The sequence below is a fragment of the Cydia strobilella genome, chromosome 11, assembly GCF_947568885.1.
Source record: "Cydia strobilella chromosome 11, ilCydStro3.1, whole genome shotgun sequence".
NCBI lineage: Eukaryota > Metazoa > Arthropoda > Insecta > Lepidoptera > Tortricidae > Cydia > Cydia strobilella.
The window spans coordinates 13,659,511-13,680,906 of record NC_086051.1 but is presented as its reverse complement, the minus strand read 5'-3'; the positions used below and the strand labels follow the sequence as shown (position 1 = coordinate 13,680,906).

General features: G+C 37.0%; 3 protein-coding genes and 1 long non-coding RNA gene across 5 annotated transcripts in view; 2 read left to right on the top strand and 2 right to left on the bottom strand.

The window, feature by feature from the left end:
• LOC134745620 (cyclin-dependent kinase 14) overlaps nucleotides 1–3,138 on the bottom strand; it is a 107,180-nt gene extending 104,042 nt beyond the window's left edge. For both annotated transcript variants that reach the window (XM_063679723.1, XM_063679726.1), the window contains exon 1: nucleotides 2,918–3,138. In XM_063679723.1, coding sequence (XP_063535793.1) covers nucleotides 2,918–2,987 — 70 coding nt within the window. In that variant the 5' untranslated portion in view covers nucleotides 2,988–3,138. The remainder of the gene's footprint in view (nucleotides 1–2,917) is intronic.
• Nucleotides 1–21,396, bottom strand: part of LOC134745668 (uncharacterized) — a 447,357-nt gene that overhangs the window by 192,222 nt on the left and 233,739 nt on the right. The gene's annotated exons all lie outside the window — the stretch shown is intronic.
• Nucleotides 3,417–8,398, top strand: LOC134745542 (islet cell autoantigen 1). The gene is made up of 4 exons (XM_063679602.1): nucleotides 3,417–4,104; nucleotides 4,931–5,179; nucleotides 5,574–5,816; nucleotides 7,464–8,398. Exons 1-4 carry the CDS (start codon nucleotides 3,535–3,537, stop codon nucleotides 7,677–7,679), a joined length of 1,278 nt encoding a protein of 425 aa, XP_063535672.1. The 5' UTR covers nucleotides 3,417–3,534; the 3' UTR covers nucleotides 7,680–8,398.
• LOC134745656 (85/88 kDa calcium-independent phospholipase A2-like) overlaps nucleotides 14,651–21,396 on the top strand; it is a 30,236-nt gene continuing 23,490 nt past the window's right edge. Inside the window, exons 1-5 of the mRNA XM_063679779.1 lie at nucleotides 14,651–14,829; nucleotides 14,931–15,141; nucleotides 15,832–15,922; nucleotides 18,974–19,141; nucleotides 20,242–20,373. Of these exons, the coding sequence (XP_063535849.1) occupies nucleotides 14,817–14,829; nucleotides 14,931–15,141; nucleotides 15,832–15,922; nucleotides 18,974–19,141; nucleotides 20,242–20,373 (615 nt within the window). The 5' untranslated portion in view covers nucleotides 14,651–14,816. The remainder of the gene's footprint in view (nucleotides 14,830–14,930; nucleotides 15,142–15,831; nucleotides 15,923–18,973; nucleotides 19,142–20,241; nucleotides 20,374–21,396) is intronic.

Genomic DNA, 21,396 nt, shown 5'->3' with positions numbered 1-21,396 from the left:
CTCAGGTAAAGTTTATTGCTGTTCATTGTCTTTGTGACAGCCGGCATTTGCAAACTAAGATAAGGAATCCAAAATGCATCCTAATTCGTTATCTTTATGGGGAAGCGAAGCTTAGCCTAATCAACAACAACAACTAATAAACTGTTGTTTGTCTTATTACCTGTTTTTACCCTTGTCATTATTAACATAAAGGTCGTGGGAGATTGGGAGGCGGAGTTTAGCTCGCTCGTAAGGATAGAGGTAAAAATGTTCTGAAGTGGTTCACCGGGAATGTCCCCGATTGTACCTATTCTGAAGTATGGATTAGAGATTGATTTTACACTTAACTCGACTCGACATGTACCTATATTCTCCCGCTGCCTTCATACCAAACAACCAGTATTTATAACACTATGAAAACGTTACAGTACTTAGTTCGCAAAGTTCGTGTAGACTCGCACGTCAAGCACCCGTCATTCACTCTATGATAAAAGCATCCTGCATGGCACATGTCATATTACAAGCCTCAGGGGAACAATAAGCCTGTACCTTCGCGGTTCATATGGAAATCGACATTTGATGTGTCAATCGCTTACCAAACGCGGGCGTGACGAAGCGCTCAAGCAGAAAAAAAGGATTATCTCATCCCTCAAAGATTCTTCAAAGGGATAAGTTTTTGTATTTACCATTTCCTAATTGTCTTTTACTTCTATTATGTGTTTTTGTACAATAATGAGTTTACTAATACTACTACTACAACTAGTAGTAGTCATTCTTTTTTTTAATAGATATTCTTTATCGCTAGTTGTGTCCATTATGAGGGGTTCCTGCTGCATTCTTGATAATGGGACTTCCTTAGAGCGTTTTCACATTATCCGATCCGATATCGGATGTAATGTCGGATACGACCACAAAGATTTGTTCATTGTTTAAATGTTTATTGTTCAAAAGATAACCTTAAATAAATAAAAAACAAGACTTAATGCCATAGGGCACACTCTACAAGCGGCTGTTTTTCTCCAAGGATGAGGACAATGTGAAACGCCGAGCGCCGTCTACACAACTTTGACACCCACCCGCTATCTTCAGTCACCCGTGAACATGATGCATGTAACTGCGTCGAAATATCGGGAGCTCATAAATAATACAAAAGGTAATCACGGTCTATATTCCGGTCAATATAAGTCTAATGTGAAACGCTCTTATGGTTCTGTCTTTACTCTTTAGCCTTTACGTAAGCAGTCGGGCTACGTAGGCTTTTGGAACTTCAATTTGACCTTGACCGAACCATCGTATGTGCTCTCTTAGCAGATATTAAGGATTTTAAGATAAACCTTCAATTCGTGGTCAGAAATTGGAACACAGAATTGTACCAATGAACGAAGCTCGACGTTTGCCCGGATTCCGGTCGATACTCGTAAATAATGTAAATTCATGAATAATTGATAGGTACGCGAATCAAGCCACGGCAACCTTGACCTAACCGTCTTGGGAGTCCTTTAGCTTTATAAATTGCTAACACTGATCAATATATTTATACAATACTAGCGACCCGCCCCGGCTTCGCACGGGTAGTCAACTAATTTACACAAAACCTTTACAAATTATACATATAAACCTTCCTCTTGAATCACTCTATCTGTATAAAAAAAAATCGCATTAAAATCCGATGCACAGTTTTAAAGATCTAAGCATCCATAGGGACAGACATACTGACAGCGGAAAGCGACTTTGTTTTATACTATGTAGTACTCCTTTGGAATACAATGATGAGGGCCGATACAGACGGACTGCAACCTGACTGCAATTTGTATGGATACTACAGGCCGACTGCATGCCAACTGCAACGTCGGCGTGCCGTTCCCATACAAGTTGCAGTCGGGTTGCAGTCCGTCTGTACCGGCCCTAAGATGAACGTACGCATACCTACACGCATTGGGCCAGTTGGAGGCGCGGGGCACGCTGGTCGTTAGTGCGCCGGTAGGGGGCGCGCCTGCAGAGCAGCAGAGGGCAGTTTGTATGGCAGATTTTGGACTTTATTGCATTTGCATATTATCAAATTTTTGGTACAAGAAACTAGTGGTTTATGCTAAATCTAAGACGGAAGACAAACTTATTACCAGTTTTCAGAAGGATCAAAAATGTAGTACTCTAAACGTGTCACTTAAAAACTTCAAACTCAGGTAAATCCATTCTACCCTCTCAGCAAATATCTACCCTATTACCTTTTCTTAATACCAAACTCGCATAATCTGACAGACGGATTTACCGGAGTTTGAAGTTAATTGACTGTGCAATATGAAATTGGACCAAAAAGGAGATGGCGGGATGCCTTGGATGCATTCTACCCCAAATGGTGGGAATTTACCGATGGCAGGGTCGAGTGGAGAAAACGAGGGGAGGCCTTTGCCCAGAAGTGGGACACCAAAGTAGGCTAATAATTTTTTTTTTTTAATTATTGGCAAAACCGATTATATTTTTTAATATTCCATTTGTACTTGCACTGTAATTTTAACAGTAAGTTTTAGCATCCAGCGCAAAGAAGCGGTAAATGAAATTTATCTCTCAAACGAAACGTCTAAACATAATCTAGGACACAACTAAAAATGCTTTCTACACTAAGCTAACAACCAGTGGGTAGATGAATACCATGAATCAAAGCTATATTTCCTACGTGTTAATAACGTTTTCTGATTACATCTTTGGAAATTTTAATCACTGTAAACATATTATCGAGTTAATTTTATGGTTATAACATAATAAAAGTTAATACCACAGAAAGTTTGAATTACACACTAAAAAGACACTTGAGAAAGAGCCACAAATAGCCTGCTCATACGCCATAATGAGAACATTTAGAAAAAACAATCATTGCCGATAATAACCGTTGTTTTGCCCGTTACAAAATAGTAAATAGGTATGACAGGAACAAACTTACCATCTTTGACATTCTTCGAAGATTGGGAAGATGACACTCCGGGTATCGTTTTATCAGTAGCACATTGCATTTTAATGTAGTCCGCTAACTTATGCTTAATATTAACTCTCACCTAACAAATACAAGCATGTTTTTAACTTATAGTCGATTTTTTTATAATATCACTATACACTCGCACGTCACGCGAAACGCGGCGGCCATTGCACATTCCGGTTGTAAATATCGCACCACAGATTATGAAATATTAACTGGATTTTGTGCATTTGACAGATTGTTATGTTGGTAGTGGATATTTGTTTCATATTCTCTGTTTCATATTAACTTAAAGCGAACGTCTCTTTCTAACAAAAAACATTAGTAAGAGACTTTCGATTTTACTTAAGGTTATTACAGGCCTACAGGCGTTAATAAAACGCCCCCTGTTGAGTTACCATACAAAATTTTCCTTCGATATCTAATCTGTTTCAGGTGTTTGACATTTGACAGATAAAGCTATAAGCTTTGGCATTTTCAGCGATAATTATCTATCAGTTTCAGTATTCGGGTCAAACAATTTTATTGTTAATGTATTCAAATTTTGCTTCCACGCATTGATGTTTTAATTCAGCTGTATCAAAATGATGCAGCACCAGTATTGGGTAACTAAGAAGACTGTGTTGAAAAAACTAGGAACCAAAGAAGACGAGTGTATAGTTTCATCCGATGCCGAGTTAGACGCGAAATTGGAGTTGTTTCGATCAATATCAGATAGTTGTTTGCAATTACAAAGGGTTTTAGACCAATATCAGGAGCGTTTGTGCGTGTTAGCGCAAGAGGAGAACGCTTTAGGGAAGTTTTTGCGGGATTCGGGTAAGAATAATGATGCAGCTGGTAAACACATGGTGTCTGCTGGCAAGGCGATATCGTACTCGGGTCAGCAGCGTCTGTCTGTGAGAGGGCCTTTGTTAAGGTTGTACCATGAAGTAGAGACGTTCAGAGGGCGCGCAGTGAGCGACATGAGGGCGACGGTGTCTGCTATGGAGAAGGCCCGCATCGAATACAGAGCTGCATTGAGTTGGATGAAGTCGACCAGTGCGCAGCTGGATCCGGACACGGGCCGCGGGCTGGACAACTTCAGGAAGGCCCAGAGACAAGTGAGAGAGAGCAAAAAGGCTTTTGATAAGCTGACACTCGATGTACTGCAGAAGGTAACAATGGAGACATTTATTTCTTATATAGCTTAACCCAATTGTATTCTAGTTACTAGGTACTTAATTGCATTGCATTTATTTTCCGACTTGTTTACTTTTATTTTTATAGTTCTTAAACTGTATAAGGTGCGTTGGGGTAAGAATGAAAGGGTTTTTCATGAGGGGTAAGACAAAAAATTGTCCGTATGCCGAAGCATTACGGGCTACTTTTCAACTTACCCCGCATGAAAAACCCTTTCAATCTTACCCCAACGCACCTTACTTTATTTTGTTTATTTTATTTATTATAGCTTAGCAACTATGTTAACCCTATTATAATAGTGCCTTATTAACTAATTTGTATTAACTTATATTAATTAGGAAGTTCCCTTTGCTTATAGTAAACTAACATGTTAAAGTTACACATTATTAGGGTTACATACCCAAAAGACGGGACCCTATTACTAAGACTCCACTGTCCGTCTGTCTGTCACCATGCTGTATTTCATAAACCGTGATGGCTAGATAGTTGAAATTTTCACAGATGATGTATTTATGTTGCCACTATGACAAGAAATACTAATTTACAGAATAAAATAAATATTTAAGTGGGGCTCCCATACAACAAACGTGATTTTTTTTGCTGTTTTTTGCGTAATGGTACAGAACCCTTCTTGAGCGTGTCTTTTTAATTTTTTTTACAAGGTCTGTGCAAACCTAAAATGAATTTTGTTACTATATGATACATTCCACGGGTTACAATACTATGCGGTCCTACGTGACGTAAGCACGACCCACCATTTTTTGATTATATTCTCATAAAATTCTATCATTTCAATTCCAGATTGATCTTCTAGCTGCAGCACGATGCAACATGTTCTCCCATGTCCTGACAAATTACCAAAGCTCCTTTTTAACATTTGGCACAAAAGTGTCTCAAACGCTCTTGGCCACTGCAGACACAATGAACGCTAAGCCTATGTATGAGTTCTGTATACTTAAGGAGTTGTCACAGAACTTGGGGGAGGGGGATGGAGAACGGAAACAAGAGGAGATAGTACCGCAGGATAAGGATCAAATGCTATTTTTCCAGGTAAAAATAAATAATGAACTTTTAGGTAGTGTCCAACCGAAGTTTCGGTTTCGGCATAAAAATCATGTAACGCAGAAGGTTACGGTTGCGGCCGAAACTAGAGCTAAACTGAAATTTAGGTTTATGCAAAAAAAACTGGTATCGCTGAACATCTATGTATAAAGCCAAAATTATCTAGTCTCTGTTTATTCACTCTCATTTTGCTATAATTATAATTGGCCTAAACACAAGTAGAATGCCTAGAATATTGTTTCATAGTGGAGTACCAATGATTATTTTATGGTCTTCACGATCAGTTCCACGATCGGTTTATACAAATAATAAGATATAATATTTGTAGCAGCAACAATGTTAGATAAGTTAGTTTCTACTTATACAACTTTTTTTAATACAGGATGAATACAAAGATGACAACGACAACCAAAAGCCGAAACCTACAGAGCCCAACAAGAGCGACCAAAGAGACGAGGCCAAACCTAACCCAGACAAAGTCGAGGCTCTAACAGATTCCGCTAATCTTATAGATGTTGTGGAGTCAACTGAAGAAAGTATCAGCGCAGATTTGGCCGGGTTAAGGATGGACTGTGGTGATGTGGCCGGTAACTTTGGGATGTTCATGCCTTCCCAGCTATTACAGGTATTTATATTTCGTCCTTAACATACACAAAAAGCGGCATTTATGCCATAAAGCATTTTCCACCAGTAAACCTCAAGGTGTAGCAGACTGTATATATATAGATACAAGTCTCCAAACTTTTGGTTTTTAGCCAAGAGTCATGGCCAGGCCTTTGCTTCGTTTTGCAAGCTAGATCTGGCCTGTGGTCTGTAAAGTCGTCGTCAATAGAACTTGCAAACTTCGACATACAAATTCTTTAACATTGGAGCATTGCCTGACACAGTCTGACATGGTTTGACAATACTGACAGGTTTTTTAGGGTACCCAATCGGTAAAAACGGGACCCTATTACTAAGACTCCTCTCCGTCCGTCAGTCTGTCTGTCTGTCTCCAGGCTGTATCTCATGAACCGTGATAGCTAGACAGTTGAAATTTTCACAGGTTATGTATTTCTGTTGCCGCTATAACAACAAATACTAAAAACAGAATAAAATAAATATTTATGTGGGGCTCCCACACAACAAACGTGATTTATTTGCCGTTTTTGCGTAATGGTACGGAACCCTTCGTGCGCGAGTCCGACTCGGACTTGGCCGGTTTTTTCATGCTTAGATTGGAAATTAACCTTTTTATTCACCTAAATCTAAAATGGCTTATTTCTTTATTCCTATTGAAAAATGCATCGGTAATAGTTCGTAGAAACAGAAAGATTAAATTTTATTACTCTGATAGCAATCAATTTCTGTTTGAATTCCATTTATTTTAGATTATTATCAAATTGATAACAAAGTCAATTAAATTGGCAAGTTGCAATTATTTTATCTCTTGATTTTGATAAAAATAAATAAATAAATAAAATAAAAATTATTTATTTCAGTCTTTCAAAAAAAAATCCATATTTTGTAAGTTGTTAACGCTCCATACATGTGTGCGTGCACGCACACATACACCACACCATCTACGCGGTGCCGCAAGCGGCGCCGGCCGCCATTCTCCGATCCGTAACAGCGCCGACAGCACGCGTCGCTCTGTCGCGCGCCCATACATTCAAATAATGTAATTTAATCGCTACGATAATTAAAACGTTAAAAAATCCATCGAGTGTTGTCTCAACATTTCCACAACAACCTGCGCCAACATTAGTAATACTTAAACTAGGGAACCTATAAACTAAGTGTTAGTCTAATTATTAAGGACAATCCATACTAATATTATAAATGCGAAAGTCTGTCTGTCTGTCTGTGTGTTCCCTCTTCACGCTTAAACCGCTGAATCTATTTAGATGAAATTTGGCATAGAGATAGGTTGAGTCCCTGAGAAGGACATAGGATAGTTTTTGACCCGAAAATCATCCCTTAAGAAAGTAAAAAGCGGGGTGGAATTGAGATAATTAATGAAGTGCCTGCTAATTTGTGTGCATAATATGCTCAAATTGAATGATTGCTATGAGAATTTTTCCAGGCACTATACTTACTTTAGCTGCTGTTACTAAGTCCACGCAGACGAAGTCGCGGGCAAAAGCTATATGCAATATGGCTAAGTGTGGCTGGCCTTTACATTAGGGCCTGTTTACACATTGTTTATTACGAGTTCATATATTTGCCAACGCAAGTAGCGAATTAACTTATACGAAAGTTTGAGATGTTTATTGTTTTCTTATCATTCCAGGACATGAATGCATCAAGTTTAATGGAGGAAACCCTCATACCGGTGAATCCTGAAAAAAACCAGCCCGAATCAACTGAGCCGAATGCTTCCAAACCAAAGATTAATCAGAAGAAGGATGACAAAGCCGCTTGGTTCAAGCTCTTTGCAGAACTGGATCCTCTTGCGAACCCAGATAGCCTTTTGGGCTCTAATAATAACCAGAGTCATGCAGCTTAGATACAGTCCAAAGAAGGCAAGTGGCAAAGATTTTACTACAGTTGATTCTCTACCTTGCTGCTGTATAAGTAAAGTCCGTTTTTGAAAAATTGTTGTACCTACTTGTTTTGATACAATGTCTTATGCCTGGCCTTGCCACTAAGGTAGTCTTATTCACTTTGAACAGACAACTGAAGGAAAAAGATACAATGGAAGTAAAGTGATGACATAGTATGAATTATCTCAAATGATTTTTTCGCCCAAACCCTAAGCTGTTTCTTTTGTGCGCCGCGGTGGCTACCTCATTTCTCATCAGTGAAAAGGATCACGCCCGTTTGAAAGGCAATTCTCAGGTTCAGGAGTCTTGGTGAGTCCATATAAAATTGTTACATTAGTAATTACTGTGCAATGTACCTATTTCTCACAGCCAATAAAGATTATGATTATAATTATGAAATTTTAGCGTTCTACTTTTATGGTTCAAATTCATATAACAGCATTCGGAGTTAACACGTTTGGGTAATGCAGGATGACAGGTATGAATATTCCGAGATAGCAAAAAGCTGTTACTTGAATTTGAGCCCTATGTGTACCACGCTAAAATTGCCTTAAATAATTACTATTATTTACTTACCTTAAATTACTTTAAAGATAATATTGTATATTATTTAAAATTTTATAAAACTGTATAAAGTAATGCACTCGTCTGGTTAAAGCATACATTGTACCATAGACTTTTTTTGTTGAAAAAATTAATTATATAGGGTGATATCCAAATGATGATCAATAATAATTTACCTTTTATTAGTCACTATTTCTAAATTATTTTTCTTGAAAATAACAAATAATGTTTGCAAGTTATTTAAATTTTCAGAAATGACGTTATTATTTCTGAATTTGGATAGGTAGTTATATATTTGACTGATAACCGCTCCGCGTAGTTACGTAGTTCCGCCACAGTAGGTATACCAAAAAGTATTTAGTAATTATTTTTCTTATTATTCTCACTTTTAATAGTTTCGGTGACATGAAATCAAGCTTCATGCCAAACTGTAGTGTTTATAAAAGAATATAGTCTAATTGACATTGGTCCAGTAGTTATAAGATGACTTTTCGATAATGTTGTATGCGCTGTCCATTTTGGAATTACAACTCATCTCTTCATAATCTCTACAGACGCTTTTGTAAACTATGTTTTGTTGTTGTTTTGTTCTGTCACCCGTTGACCACGAACGCTGTAAAGAATTCGAAACGTCGGGATATATTATAAACTCAATATACGCGATATAATCCGTTTTCATAGTTTTATTTCATGAGTAACTATCGCGGTAACCGAAGACAATATTATGTTTTGTTGTTAAACTTTTTTTTACGGTGCTCGCCCGTAATATGAAGTCAATGATTGTGTGAATACATTATGGAATTGGTGATTTAAGTCGAAAATAAACACGGCTTTGTTGCCTTCAGCAGCTCAATAGTCATAAATACCATTACAAATTATTGTATAATTCATATTTGTCTCAAAACTTGTATTTCCGTCATGTAGAAAGACTTGACAATAAGTATTCTTAATTTTTAATATTTCATTTCAATTCCATATCTACTCAAAATTAGCACATTTATTTGATTTATGTAGAATGCTGTTTTTTGTGGGATAGCGTATCATTATCAAATTAACATATGTGCATCCATTGCAATTTGGGTATTACTTGTATAAGCATTAGCATATTGTAGACGTATCCTATGCAAAAAAAAACTATCAACGAAATCATTGTCATCAATCCAGTGTAAGTACATCTTATAATTATGTATGTATGTTCTTTCCTTCATATGTCTAAAACGTATTATATTTTACACATGCTATCCAAGACATTCTTGATTGAGTATCAACATTCCTTTTAGCTCATAGTTTAATATCGTTACATTTGAATTTTAGTGTTTAGATACGTAAGACGCTGCTCTCTTATATTAGGTACCAAAGCAAATATACCTAAGTACATACCTACCTAGTCACTACATTGCGTTTAGCATGCTCGAATACGTAAGTATGGCTGCGGGATAAGTCGCTGGTCCAATATTACAGGGTTCTATGTTTCACTTTAATCGAACTGAAATTTGAACATTATCATAGTGACATTAAGTCGACTTTCAACTATCTCGAAAATGTAACATAGAACCTTGTAATATTGAGTCAGAGAAGTGTAACTGGCCTCCATATCGGGCCTGTTTACACGTTGATTAGTGTTTAGTGCGAAATCATACATTTGCCACTAAACGCAAGTAGTAGCAAATAGCAAATGTATGAACTCGCAATAGACACTAATTGTGGTATTTTCTATAAAAAGGGACCTTATTTTAGATGGCGCTTACGCCATTATTAACGATGCTCCGATATAAATACAATGCCGCGCAACGCTGTGCGGCGTAAGCGCCACCGACAATAAGGTCCTTTTTCATAGAAAATGCCCCAATTAATGTGTAGACAGTCCCCAATATGAAGGCCAGGGCCACACTTTCCCGTATTTACCTTTTTTTAAATTATACGTATTGTAAAATACGATTACGTGTCGTGTGACGTGAAGCAGGTGACATATAGTTTGGATTTGTTGGAGATATCTGAGGGCCTACCGTGAACAGTAAAGTTCGCAAATTGTGGGCTTCTTTCTCTGTCACTCTAATTACGCCTTAATTGGAGCAAAAGACAAAGATGCCCGCAATTTGCGAACTTCGGTATTCGCGGTAGGCCCTCTGTGCAAACTATATTCACAAGTTTCACAACCTTAAAAAGTTTTACCAAAGATCTGACCATGTTTCTGATACCATACATTCCACAATAATATGTTTTTTTTTACTGAGACTTGTTCATAATATTTTTGTTTATTTTTAGATTTTAAGACAAATTATATTATAAAGAATATTTTACAAAATTGTATTCATGTGTTTTCCACTTACTTAATTTTTATTATACAAACAAAATGTACTTAAATATGATTATGAAATATATCAATATTAAATGTTTAATTTGTCACGTATTGTGTAAATGTTACAGCTTTGTTATTTTTGTTTTGTGATTTATCTGAAAAAAAAACAAATTATAATTATGTCTCATTAAAGTTGTTTCATTATTTTGTAAGCAGTTCATGAATAGTACTTATTTATGTGTATTCTAAAATCTGAACTTAGATTGCTGCAATACGTATTGACTCATTAGATGATAATGTCACTAGACTTTCATTAGGGACCGTTCAAGTATTACGTAAGCAGCCGGCCCAGCACAGCACAGGAGTAGCGCGACAGTATCTCGCCAGCGAGATATAAATATTGCTGACATAATCACCATGATGATCCCTTCACCTCCAAGTCATAAGCAAAGACTAAATTATCCATTTTGTCTAACAAACGACTTTTATTAATATGGGCATTGGTACCAAATCGAAAATGTGATTTGCATTCCGTTCCAAAACCACCGTGTGTGGTCAGTGCAAGTAGTGCAACCCACGGATTTATCGATATCGGATTGATATGAGCTGGATAGAGTACACTGGCCAAAAAGTATAACTTCATGGTTCAACCACTTACTGACTTATTTAGCTGGCTCAGCGACCCGATGTGGATCTTGGCCTCCGATACTAGATTTCGCCATTCGGTCCTGTCCTGTGCGATCCGACGCCATTCAGCCGCTTGGATGTCACATAGGTCTTTCGTAAACCACGCCACAACAACTACAAATGAAGCCAATGAAGGGTACACGGAAAGAACATGTCTAGTCACTTAAGTAACATTTTGAGTAATCGCGGTTTTAAAATTTGGAACCATGTCAAAATGTATGGTAATTCCGTGACCAAGTCTTTTTTAACTAAAAAAAATGTTGTGTTACATATATTACACAGTGGTAGCAAAATAGTTCATTAAGAGCTCTACATTTTAAATTGAAAATCTCATTTTCCGAAATAAGTGACTAGACATGGTCTTTCCGTGTACCCTTCAAATGAACTAGAATATATGACTATAAACGGAAATAGGTAGTAGTGTGATGTGCGATAAATACCTAAACCAGACAGCAACATGGATACATTTTATAACTACATATATAGGTACCTAGGGTAATTACCCTACCTAGTATCGTCTTGAAAAATCTGTTCATACTCGCATGATCGAAGCAAGAGAGAAATATAAATATGACAGACCGATGCATCAGTCGTCAGTTTCGTTTGCGGATACAAATACTAAAGCGATAACATATACTGGATGATTTGGGGTCGTGATCCTTCCCATTGAAAATTTTTTACCCTCCCATAGAGTATGAAACAGCCAAATTTTTTTCGCGATTTCGGGGTTGGTCCCATAGTAAAAGTTGCTCAGTATAATCCCAAAACCTCCCCGGCAACGGGAATGCACATATGTTTTGGCCATCCTGTACCTATATATGCTATGGGCCATGGGCCGCAGCTCTAAAATTTAAAAGGTTGCCTCTTAAATCTAATACCTATATAATTTTGTTTCCTCCATAAAACGTCGCGAGCAGAGACCAGAAAATGTGCTATTACTAGAATAACGCGAATCCCAAGAACTTTCCGTTTTTTTGGGGAATCTGTTTGATTATCATTGAGCTACAATTTCCATTATAACTTTTGTTTCTCCACACACGTGGACATGACATCAGTTTATTCAATGTCAGGTTTTGGCAATATTACTAATACGTGGCATAGGTACCTACGTTAAGGCTGGCGTCCACTAGACTCGCCGAGGCGAATCGAATCGAATCGCAATAATTCGCCTCCTATATTTTCTAATGCAACTGCGTCCATTGACGGGCGCGCCGCGGCTCTTCGCCAATGGACGCAGTTGCATTAGAAAATATAGAAGGCGAATTATTGCGATTCGATTCGATTCGCCTCGGCGAGTCTAGTGGACGCCAGCCTAACTTGACCTGGACTACCTGAAGAGCTACCACGAACATTGAGATTCGATAACTTTTGCCGTATTCGAGATAATTACGACTGACAGTCTGTCTCATATACTGGTCTCTGGTAGTCAGTTTCCTGCGCACAATTTACGGCCGTTAAGTGCATCGAAATTTATAGCTGCAACTATCTGTGCTGAAATGCAGGAGCAACGTAATTTACCTTCGCTGTGCTTCCATTACCCGAGGCGGGGTCTCAAAATTGCTTTGTGCAAGGATTTTTATTTATTCGCGATACTTTATAATGTTTAGTTTCTTAAACATGCGCAGCAATACCTAGTGACAAACATTGTGTTACAGGTTGTAGGCGCTTTAGCGAAACGCGCCGGCAATGGATATTAATCATTGAATAGAGGTCTACCGTTAAATTTTGATTTTCGGCGTAGGCCCTCTACTGGTACCCGTCCGTCTGGTTGTCCTTTCTTCTATCACAGGCGAGAACTGAACCTGACCTGAGGACCGAACCTGAGGAGAACCGGGAATTCCCGGTTCTCGCCATACAAACTCAGTACCGGGAGCAAACCCTAATCACAGCCAATTTATTTTGAAGCTACTGGCTGGGCCGATTTAGTTCAAATTTGGTACACTTCTGTGAGTCAGGTTTTGGTACACTTCAGTTCTGAGGTCAATGTGGAGAAGACCGGCATACAAAATTCAGATTGGAGAGAAAACCGTCATAGGGCAAAAACTCGTATTTTTGTGTAGGTACGTCGCTCAGACACTCAGACAAAGTCAGAAAGAAAGAGATTCAGTTATTATTCTGAGTTCACTCCTGCTCTATGTGTGGTCTACCGACCTTCTGCAAGTGGAGTATTTGTGCAAACCATGGACCTCTACAAGTACTACTCTACCTTTTATAAAATAATCATAAGTTAAACCGGCAATTTGACTGGCCTTTATTAAATTGAAATGTGAATTTAAAAAATTTTAAGATTGTCAATTATTTGTTAAAATATTATTGTTTTAAGTCTCAATGAAATATTATATAGTTGGTCAAACCAAATTGACAGTAAATAAGAATAATAAAAAAATACTCATCCTTTTCTTTTGGGTGCTAGTACTAGTGTAAGACAAAGATAGTAGGAATCTCTCTGTCTATGTTTGAAATGAGACAGTCCTTTGACAAACTATATTAATACATGTAAGCCAACATATTAACGTAGCTTTATTAATTTGAGTTCCACATTGTTCATATTTTATAATCTGTGGAAGGTGACAGTCAATAGTGATGTACAAAATTAATCTCTTGTAGTACATATCGACAAAAGTAAACACGTAAAAAAAAACCTAAATTCACGACGCAAAAAAGGATATATAGTTGGTCAAACCAAAATGTCAGTAAATTAGAATTAAAACAAAACTATGCTCATCCTTTTCTTTTTGGTGCTATGATTCTCTCTGTCTATGTTTGAAATGAGACAGCCCTTTGACAAACTATACCTACCTACTTAATATAATTATATATATATTACAATACTCTTTGGTCTCAAGAGTCTACCTAGCGCCACCGGAGAGATTAGGAACTATTATTTACAGCTGAAAGCTGGTCACTTGAAACAATTCTGCCATAATTGATTGACATCCTTTCTATACCATCCATAGTAGAAACGTTTATTATAGCCATAACACACTACCGCACCGCACCAAGGACTTACGAACTTAAGTGAGAGCGAGAAATAAATATCTCTTTCTCGCTCTCACTCATGGGTGCGGTGCACCGTGACCTTGGTGTGGTGCGGTAGTGTGTTATGTTATTAAACTCGACTGAAACTGAATCCCGAAAGCTTTTGTTTGAGTTTTAAATTTGGAAGGGAGGTATATAGTTTCTGAGAGAATCATACTGCATTTTTCTTAGGCTCGTATTATAATTCGAAAGAGCGAAAGAGTATAGTTTTTTTTATTAGCATATATAACTTGTTTGCCAGACTTATAAATGTTTAATTCGCAGTCATTGTCGATAACTACATTAACTCATTGAGTACAACCTTATTACTTTTTTTTTCTAAATGACACTTGGTTGGTGTTTAAAGTCGAAATTGTCGAAAATCCAAGAAAATATTTAATTCATTCATTTGTATTCGAACAGAAGAAGTGGATGTCATAATTTTCATACGAATTTAAATTTCATTTCTATCGATTGTTACTCGTTTAATGTGTTTATGTGTAAGAATATTAAGAGCATAAATTGAATAAAAATGTTAAATTCATGTAAGTGCCTTACTTGAACTTGGAAATATAAATAAATATACATGCATTTTGTGATATATATATTTTCGGTTTTCGGTGGTTTATATCAACGTTATTTACAGTTTTTAGAGGCCTATTGGGCACTGACGAGTCCCCGACAAAGGTAATAGAAGTGCGTTCAGACAATTATGTTTCAAGGCCGATACATTACAGAGAAGATTCCATGTTATTATACGGTCCTAAAATCCAGGATGGAAAGAATAATCCGAAGGACAAATTTTTTGAAATTATTCTATACAAGCCATTCACAGAGAGCACACATGTAATGTACAGGTATTGACTTTTATTATCTATTGTTAAATGATGATGTCAATTTGATGAAATGCAGCCAACTTTATATTCATAGCCAATCTATACATCTTATAAAACAAAGTCCCCCGCCGCGTCTGTCTGTATGTATGTATGTATGTTCGCGATAATCTCAAAAACTACTGAACGAATTTTCATGCGGTTTTCACCTATCAATAGAGTAATTCTTGAGGTGTGTAATTTGTTAAGGTTAAGTTTCGTGTAACCTGTGCAAAGCCGCCGTGTAGCTAGTGCTCAGTAAGAAAACTGATTTATGATGAAGGCATCTAAAATAGTTGTGTTGTTCTTTTGCACTTGTGTCTGAGAAAATATTTCTCTGGTTACTAAAGTAAAAAGGTGTAATAATTTTGAATGGGGCTGCCTGGTTTCCTGGTTTAATTCCTGGATTTGTCTGTTTGGAGGTTTTTAAAAGCTTCTGGTTATAACCTACTCATCTTGCATCTGATTAAAATATGCTGTTTTTGGTTAGATTCCTGTTTTAATAAATTTTATTAGTGAAATAACAATAATTTCTATTAGAAAAAAAAATACAATTTCACAGAATCACTAAGGATTTTTTTAAATTTTTGTTCAGAATTGGCAACATAAATTATGTGATGGTGAACCTACCCTTGACTAAGCTTAAACACAAACTTGCTTTTTTACTTTTTCTAGTCTGTTTCGGTCAGAAAACCAAGAAAGTGCAGAGGAGAAGTTTATTGTGTACAAAGAGAGAATACCAGTTTACATCAAAATAACTAAAGAAGTAAGTATAAATTAAAGTTTTACATAAATACATTTTGATTTTAATGTACTAATAATTTATTAAAATATATTTTAAGGAATTCACCTCTTCAAAATATCATTATTTATGTATGATTCTCATTGCAACTTGAAACAATTCAAATTCTGCTATTATCTTGTTCATTAAGTTGTACCTATGTAATCTTTACACATGTAATAATTTCATGACTAGAAAAATTTATAAAAAATAAATTAAAACTTTTATTACACATGGTCTTATATGTACAAAGATCTATTTAAAGTAAGAAGTATGGGTTCCACGAGTATATCCCTTATGAAATGCTTTTGCCTTGTATGTCAGCTAATTCAATAAAATCCGTAAAGCTCGATGATATACTGCCAATTTGTTAGCAAAGTCATGAAATATTACCAGGCCCAATATAATTTTCTCAGCCTTTTCAGAACAATTAGAAGAATGGTGTTTCGTAAGGGACATTCTCGTGGAATGCACCATCTAAGTATTGTTTACTAAGCAAGCTTGTTGTATTTGTATGGATTGTTCCAAACGGAGCATCACTCACACTACTCTTTTAACATGTTCACTGCGGTATGGAGTCGAAAGACCTGAAAGAGTTAATTACGAGTTACACTAATTCCCGCAGGGATGGTGTTAACATGCTCATTGTGGTATAGGGTTCATTCAATCCCATTCATATAATGCCGAGATCCCTTATAGGGATAAGCTCGCCTTTGTACCTAAATTTATATGAATTTCATGTTAACATTTTTTTTTTTACAATAAAGTGATTTACTACTACTACTACTAATAAGTTAAACATTTTAATGCTTGGCTTAAAAATTTAACATTACAGTCAGTCATCAGATATATCGGAGCGGCCAAGGTGTTCACAAAATCTGAACACACACTATCGCCTTCACTGGCCTTCGCCTCATCGCCTTGGCTGCTCTGATGTACCTGATGGCGACTGTACCTATGAGTACAGTACAGTTATATTGCTATTCAAATCATACAGCCTGAAATATTATAGAAATCAGATAGGAAGTAGCTAATACCATGAAATGGCTCTTTGACCTATTAATAATATAAATGTTTCCTTAACATTGCTCTTATCAGTAATCAGTGCATTTTATAGAATAAATAAGATAGTATGTGTGACAACATAATTACACTATTTATACAAGATATGAATTTACTAAATTGATAGTAGGGATTCTTTTCGACAGTTAACTAGGTGCTGTTCTTTTGAAATAATGTTTAATTGGTATTTTGAGATCATTCCAAATAAATGTACCTCATAAAAATATAAATAAATAAATATTATACGGACATTCATACACAAATTGGCTAAGTCCCACGGTAAGCTCAAGAAGGCTTGTGTTGTGGGTACTCAGACAACGATATATATAATACTTATACAAATACTTAAATACATAGAAAACGTCCATGACTCAGGAACAAATATCTGTGTTCATCACACAAATAAATGCCCTTACCGGGATTCGAACCCAGGACCATCGGCTTCACAGGCAGGGTCAGTACCCACTAGGCCAGACCGGTCGTCAACCTCATGTAGTACCTACACCTAGAATTTCATATTTTACTGGGGAAACTAACGAATCTGATGATCCAAAGAAAATAGAAGTGATATGGCAAACTTTGTTTAAAAATACGGAATTTTTTTATTGGTTTTTAGGGTTCCGTACAGTTGAAATTTTGCACAGATGATGTATTTCTGATGCCGCTATAACAGCAAATACTAAAAAGTACGGAATTCTTTGTGCGCGAGTCCGACTCGCACTTGGCCTTTTTTTATTTTTGTCTAATTGAGCTTGGAATTTTACCCCAAAGCATCTTGACAATTGACATGTTGAGGTCTCAGTCCAATGCCTTATGAATAGCATAATGATTTAGTAATCCCTAATATATGACACCCCGCGGTAAGATTATCGGCCACATAAATTTTATCTTTATACTTAACAAAGATAAAAACAGGATTACCCTACTTTGCAAAACAGGTGTTAAAAGTCCAGTTCATACGTCATTGAATTGGTACAATGACAACAACTGTTTCAAGGAAATTGCCCATGACCTTATTGATTCATTTATTTACTTTAAGTACTAAGTTCACCACAATAATAAATTCCATTCAATCAAATATTTTTAATTGGTTTACCTATTAATCAATGAATGAAACAATAATTTTAATAGCAATGGAAAGTTTTCTATAGAAAATCTGTGATGAACTTTGACCCGCTAGTATGTTGATGAATAATGTCAAATAGGATACGTAAGATAATAAGTTATTCAATATGACGCTTGGTTTCTAGATTATAATTGTTGTCAAGATAATGATATGGCGTCGGGAAGGGTCGGGCGTGGGGTGTCGTGTTTCGGAGGTTCCGGGGCATACCTGCCAGCCTGCTAAACTGCCGAATCCGACACAAGATCAGCCGATTTAACGGAGCCACGCCGTTTTGTTGCATAAATAGTGTTTAGTTTTAAGTTTATTAAAATACATACCTATGTATATTAGTCATATTCATAATAATTCATATTACATGTCGTTTTTTATAATTACATTAAACATAAAAAATACAATAAAAAAATATCAAATTAAAATTAGCATTATAAATACAATAATTACATTAAAAACTAAAAATTAAAAATTACAATTAAATTACAATTAGTGTTATCAGTATAATGTCAAATAAAAGTATACCTACAATAACATTAGGTAATTACTCTGCAAGATATCTGTGGTATAAAATGGGCCTTGTTGGCTGATTTAAGTTTTAAATAATAAATAATAATTGTTGGCATTGCATCTAGATTGCGCCAATTTCGGGATGCATTTTCGGAAACCTTGAATGTGATTAAAATAAAAACCACTTAATAACGTTGCGTTTGGTTCATTTTTAACACCTGGCCCGCTTAGAAACTTCTGCTGTTGAGCATTCATCTTGCTTCCTGTAAAGTATATTTGCATAGCATAGGCTTGGCCCAACATGTATTCCCGGCAATAACATTTACTATTAATTAACTTTTTTTCAGTGCACAGTAGCAAGTCTCCAAAAACTATGCGACACACTATCCGAGCACCAGTCATGGTCCATAGCTCATCTGGCAGCCCACTTTGGACTCTACGAGCTCTTTAATGACCCTGACGTCCAAACGCATCTGAATGAGGTGGACCCGGCCACTGGAGCTACACCGTTGATGGTGAGAACCAGAATTTTTTATTACTGAGTTCTTTTTTTGTATACCAGATACTTACAATACAGTATTGTAGGAACTTTGCTAAAAAAACAATGGCTGATATGTCGGAACAATCGCGGCAATGGGACTGTAGTTTTAGATCTACAGTAGTTTAGTTCAGTAGTAGTAAGACTAGTTATTTGAACATTAATGGTGGCCGATAGCTCATCAGACAGCCCACCTTGGACTTTACGAGCTGTTTAATGACCCTGAGGTACAGGCGCATCTGAATGATGGACCTGGGCACCTGACCAAAGGAGTTACGCCAATGGTGGGAAGAATGGAATTGAGTACCTATTTAGCCGGGTCCACAAAGAGCGAACATACGCGCGAGACAAGTTCTTCGCGCAATAAACGACCAGTGTAGACTTGCCTTTTTTTTTAACGATGTGATCATGCTGTTACGCATACCCCCTGTGACCTAGAGAGGCGTCGGGGTTTATGTGGGACTCCCATCTCCCATTTTCTCTTTAGCGAGAAAAGGGGGAGAAGTCCTACCCACTAACTAAACCCACATCGGCTCTACCTGCATTGCCGTATGGGAGACGTCGTGGGATCCCGAACATTCTGCCAAAACCCCCCCTGACAGCCTAGCCAGCTTAGGCTGGGTCAAAGTGTAGACGTGCCTCAGCCGAGGCGCGCGTGTTGTATCGTCATTTTTAGATGTGCCTCGCGCGCGCCGCCTCGGCCGAGCGAGGCACGTCTACACCGGCCGTTTTGTTCCCGAGGAAATTGCCTCGCGCGTATGCTCGCTCTGTGGCAATTGACATTCTTAATACCGTACTCTTTATTTTTATTTTCCTGCCAGGTATTTATATTAAGACAGCTAATTAATTTATTTATTTATTTCCGCTACCTAAAGGTTGTCTGGAAGAGATGGTTTTTACCTAGGTACATTAGGTTATGGGCCAATTTTGAGAATTTAGGGGGGGGGGCCTCTCCATGTCAAATCCATTGCTAGGTTGCCTGGACCCCTAGGCCTGGGCTTTGTGGGCCTAGTCCGAAACCCGGCCCTGCCCGTTGCCGTTGCAAATATTATTTTGTAATTTTACCATTGTTACCAGGTGGCAGTGAAGTCTTGTAACGTGCGCATGGTTCAAAGCCTGGTCACCCTACAATGTTCCTTGGACACTGTCGATCTTGACGGCAACACCGTATTCCATTATGCAGCGGCCAGCAACAAGGAGATTATCAATGTAAGTAGTAGCACAGAATAAATAATAGTACTAGGTACAGATTTACTCTAACAGAACGCGTCTATTACGAGAGATATAAGCGCAAGTGCGAGCAGGCGTCCGTTCCGTAGCGGTGCGCGGCAAATACGACTGCTAGACACCAAAATTGGTGTAATTCTGCCAAATGACATTTCTGCCAGACGACATTTCTGCCAAGTAAGATTATGCAATACAAAAATATGACAAAAAAACTTTCTGCAACACAATAGGGAACCGTGAGGGTAGGTAGGTATTCAGTTTGAATCCATTTTCTTACGCGCTGTAAACGCAGGAATTTAATGTTTTAGTATCTTACTGCTGTACACGACCTTCATTTTTGTTTCGACATCGAATTTAGACGAACTTTAGCCCCTAAGGCACAGGTGCTTACCTAGTTTAGGGGTCGAAAGTCTGACCTCTCCATACTGTCATGTTTGTACAAACCCTTGTGTAATTGTTTATTATGTAACGTGCTCCTTATGTACAATAAAATATTTTATTATTATTATTATTATTTATAAATATCCTAAATTAGTTTTGCAGTAGTACAGTCGAGTTCATAAATATGTGTACATTTCTTCACCTTAATCCATTGCAATAAGGTGAAAAAATGTATACATATTTATGAACTCGACTGTACGGACATAATACTACACACATTCACGCCATTCGATTGCTAATTCATTTATAATGACTTAAAAACTCAAAAACAAACATCCATTCTCTTCGTCACGCAAATATTGGCTGTGTTTTCGTGAAGGTTAATTTAACATTCGGTTTTTTGGTAGTCATTATTTACCTACTAGTTCAATGACTAGATTAGATAGATGCTTATTAGATTATATGCTCGAGTTACTATTTTTGTCAACTACGCATTTCGATTTAAAATAGATATAAACTAAAAATGCAGTATATAAAGACTCGATATTAAAAATTTCTATGGGACACACATTTTTCGAGTTTTCTGCCTTTTTCTACTGACTAAATGGGTTTGCGAGACTATCT

What these genes read in the sequence shown, in the direction of transcription:
- LOC134745542 (XM_063679602.1), top strand. Translation starts at nt 3,535, where the DNA reads ATGATGCAGCACCAGTATTGGGTAACTAAGAAGACTGTGTTGAAAAAA. An exon ending in CACTCGATGTACTGCAGAAG is followed by an intron (nt 4,105 to 4,930) that starts GTAACAATGGAG and finishes TTTCAATTCCAG; the next exon opens with ATTGATCTTCTAGCTGCAGC. An exon ending in TGCCTTCCCAGCTATTACAG is followed by an intron (nt 5,817 to 7,463) that starts GTATTTATATTT and finishes TTATCATTCCAG; the next exon opens with GACATGAATGCATCAAGTTT.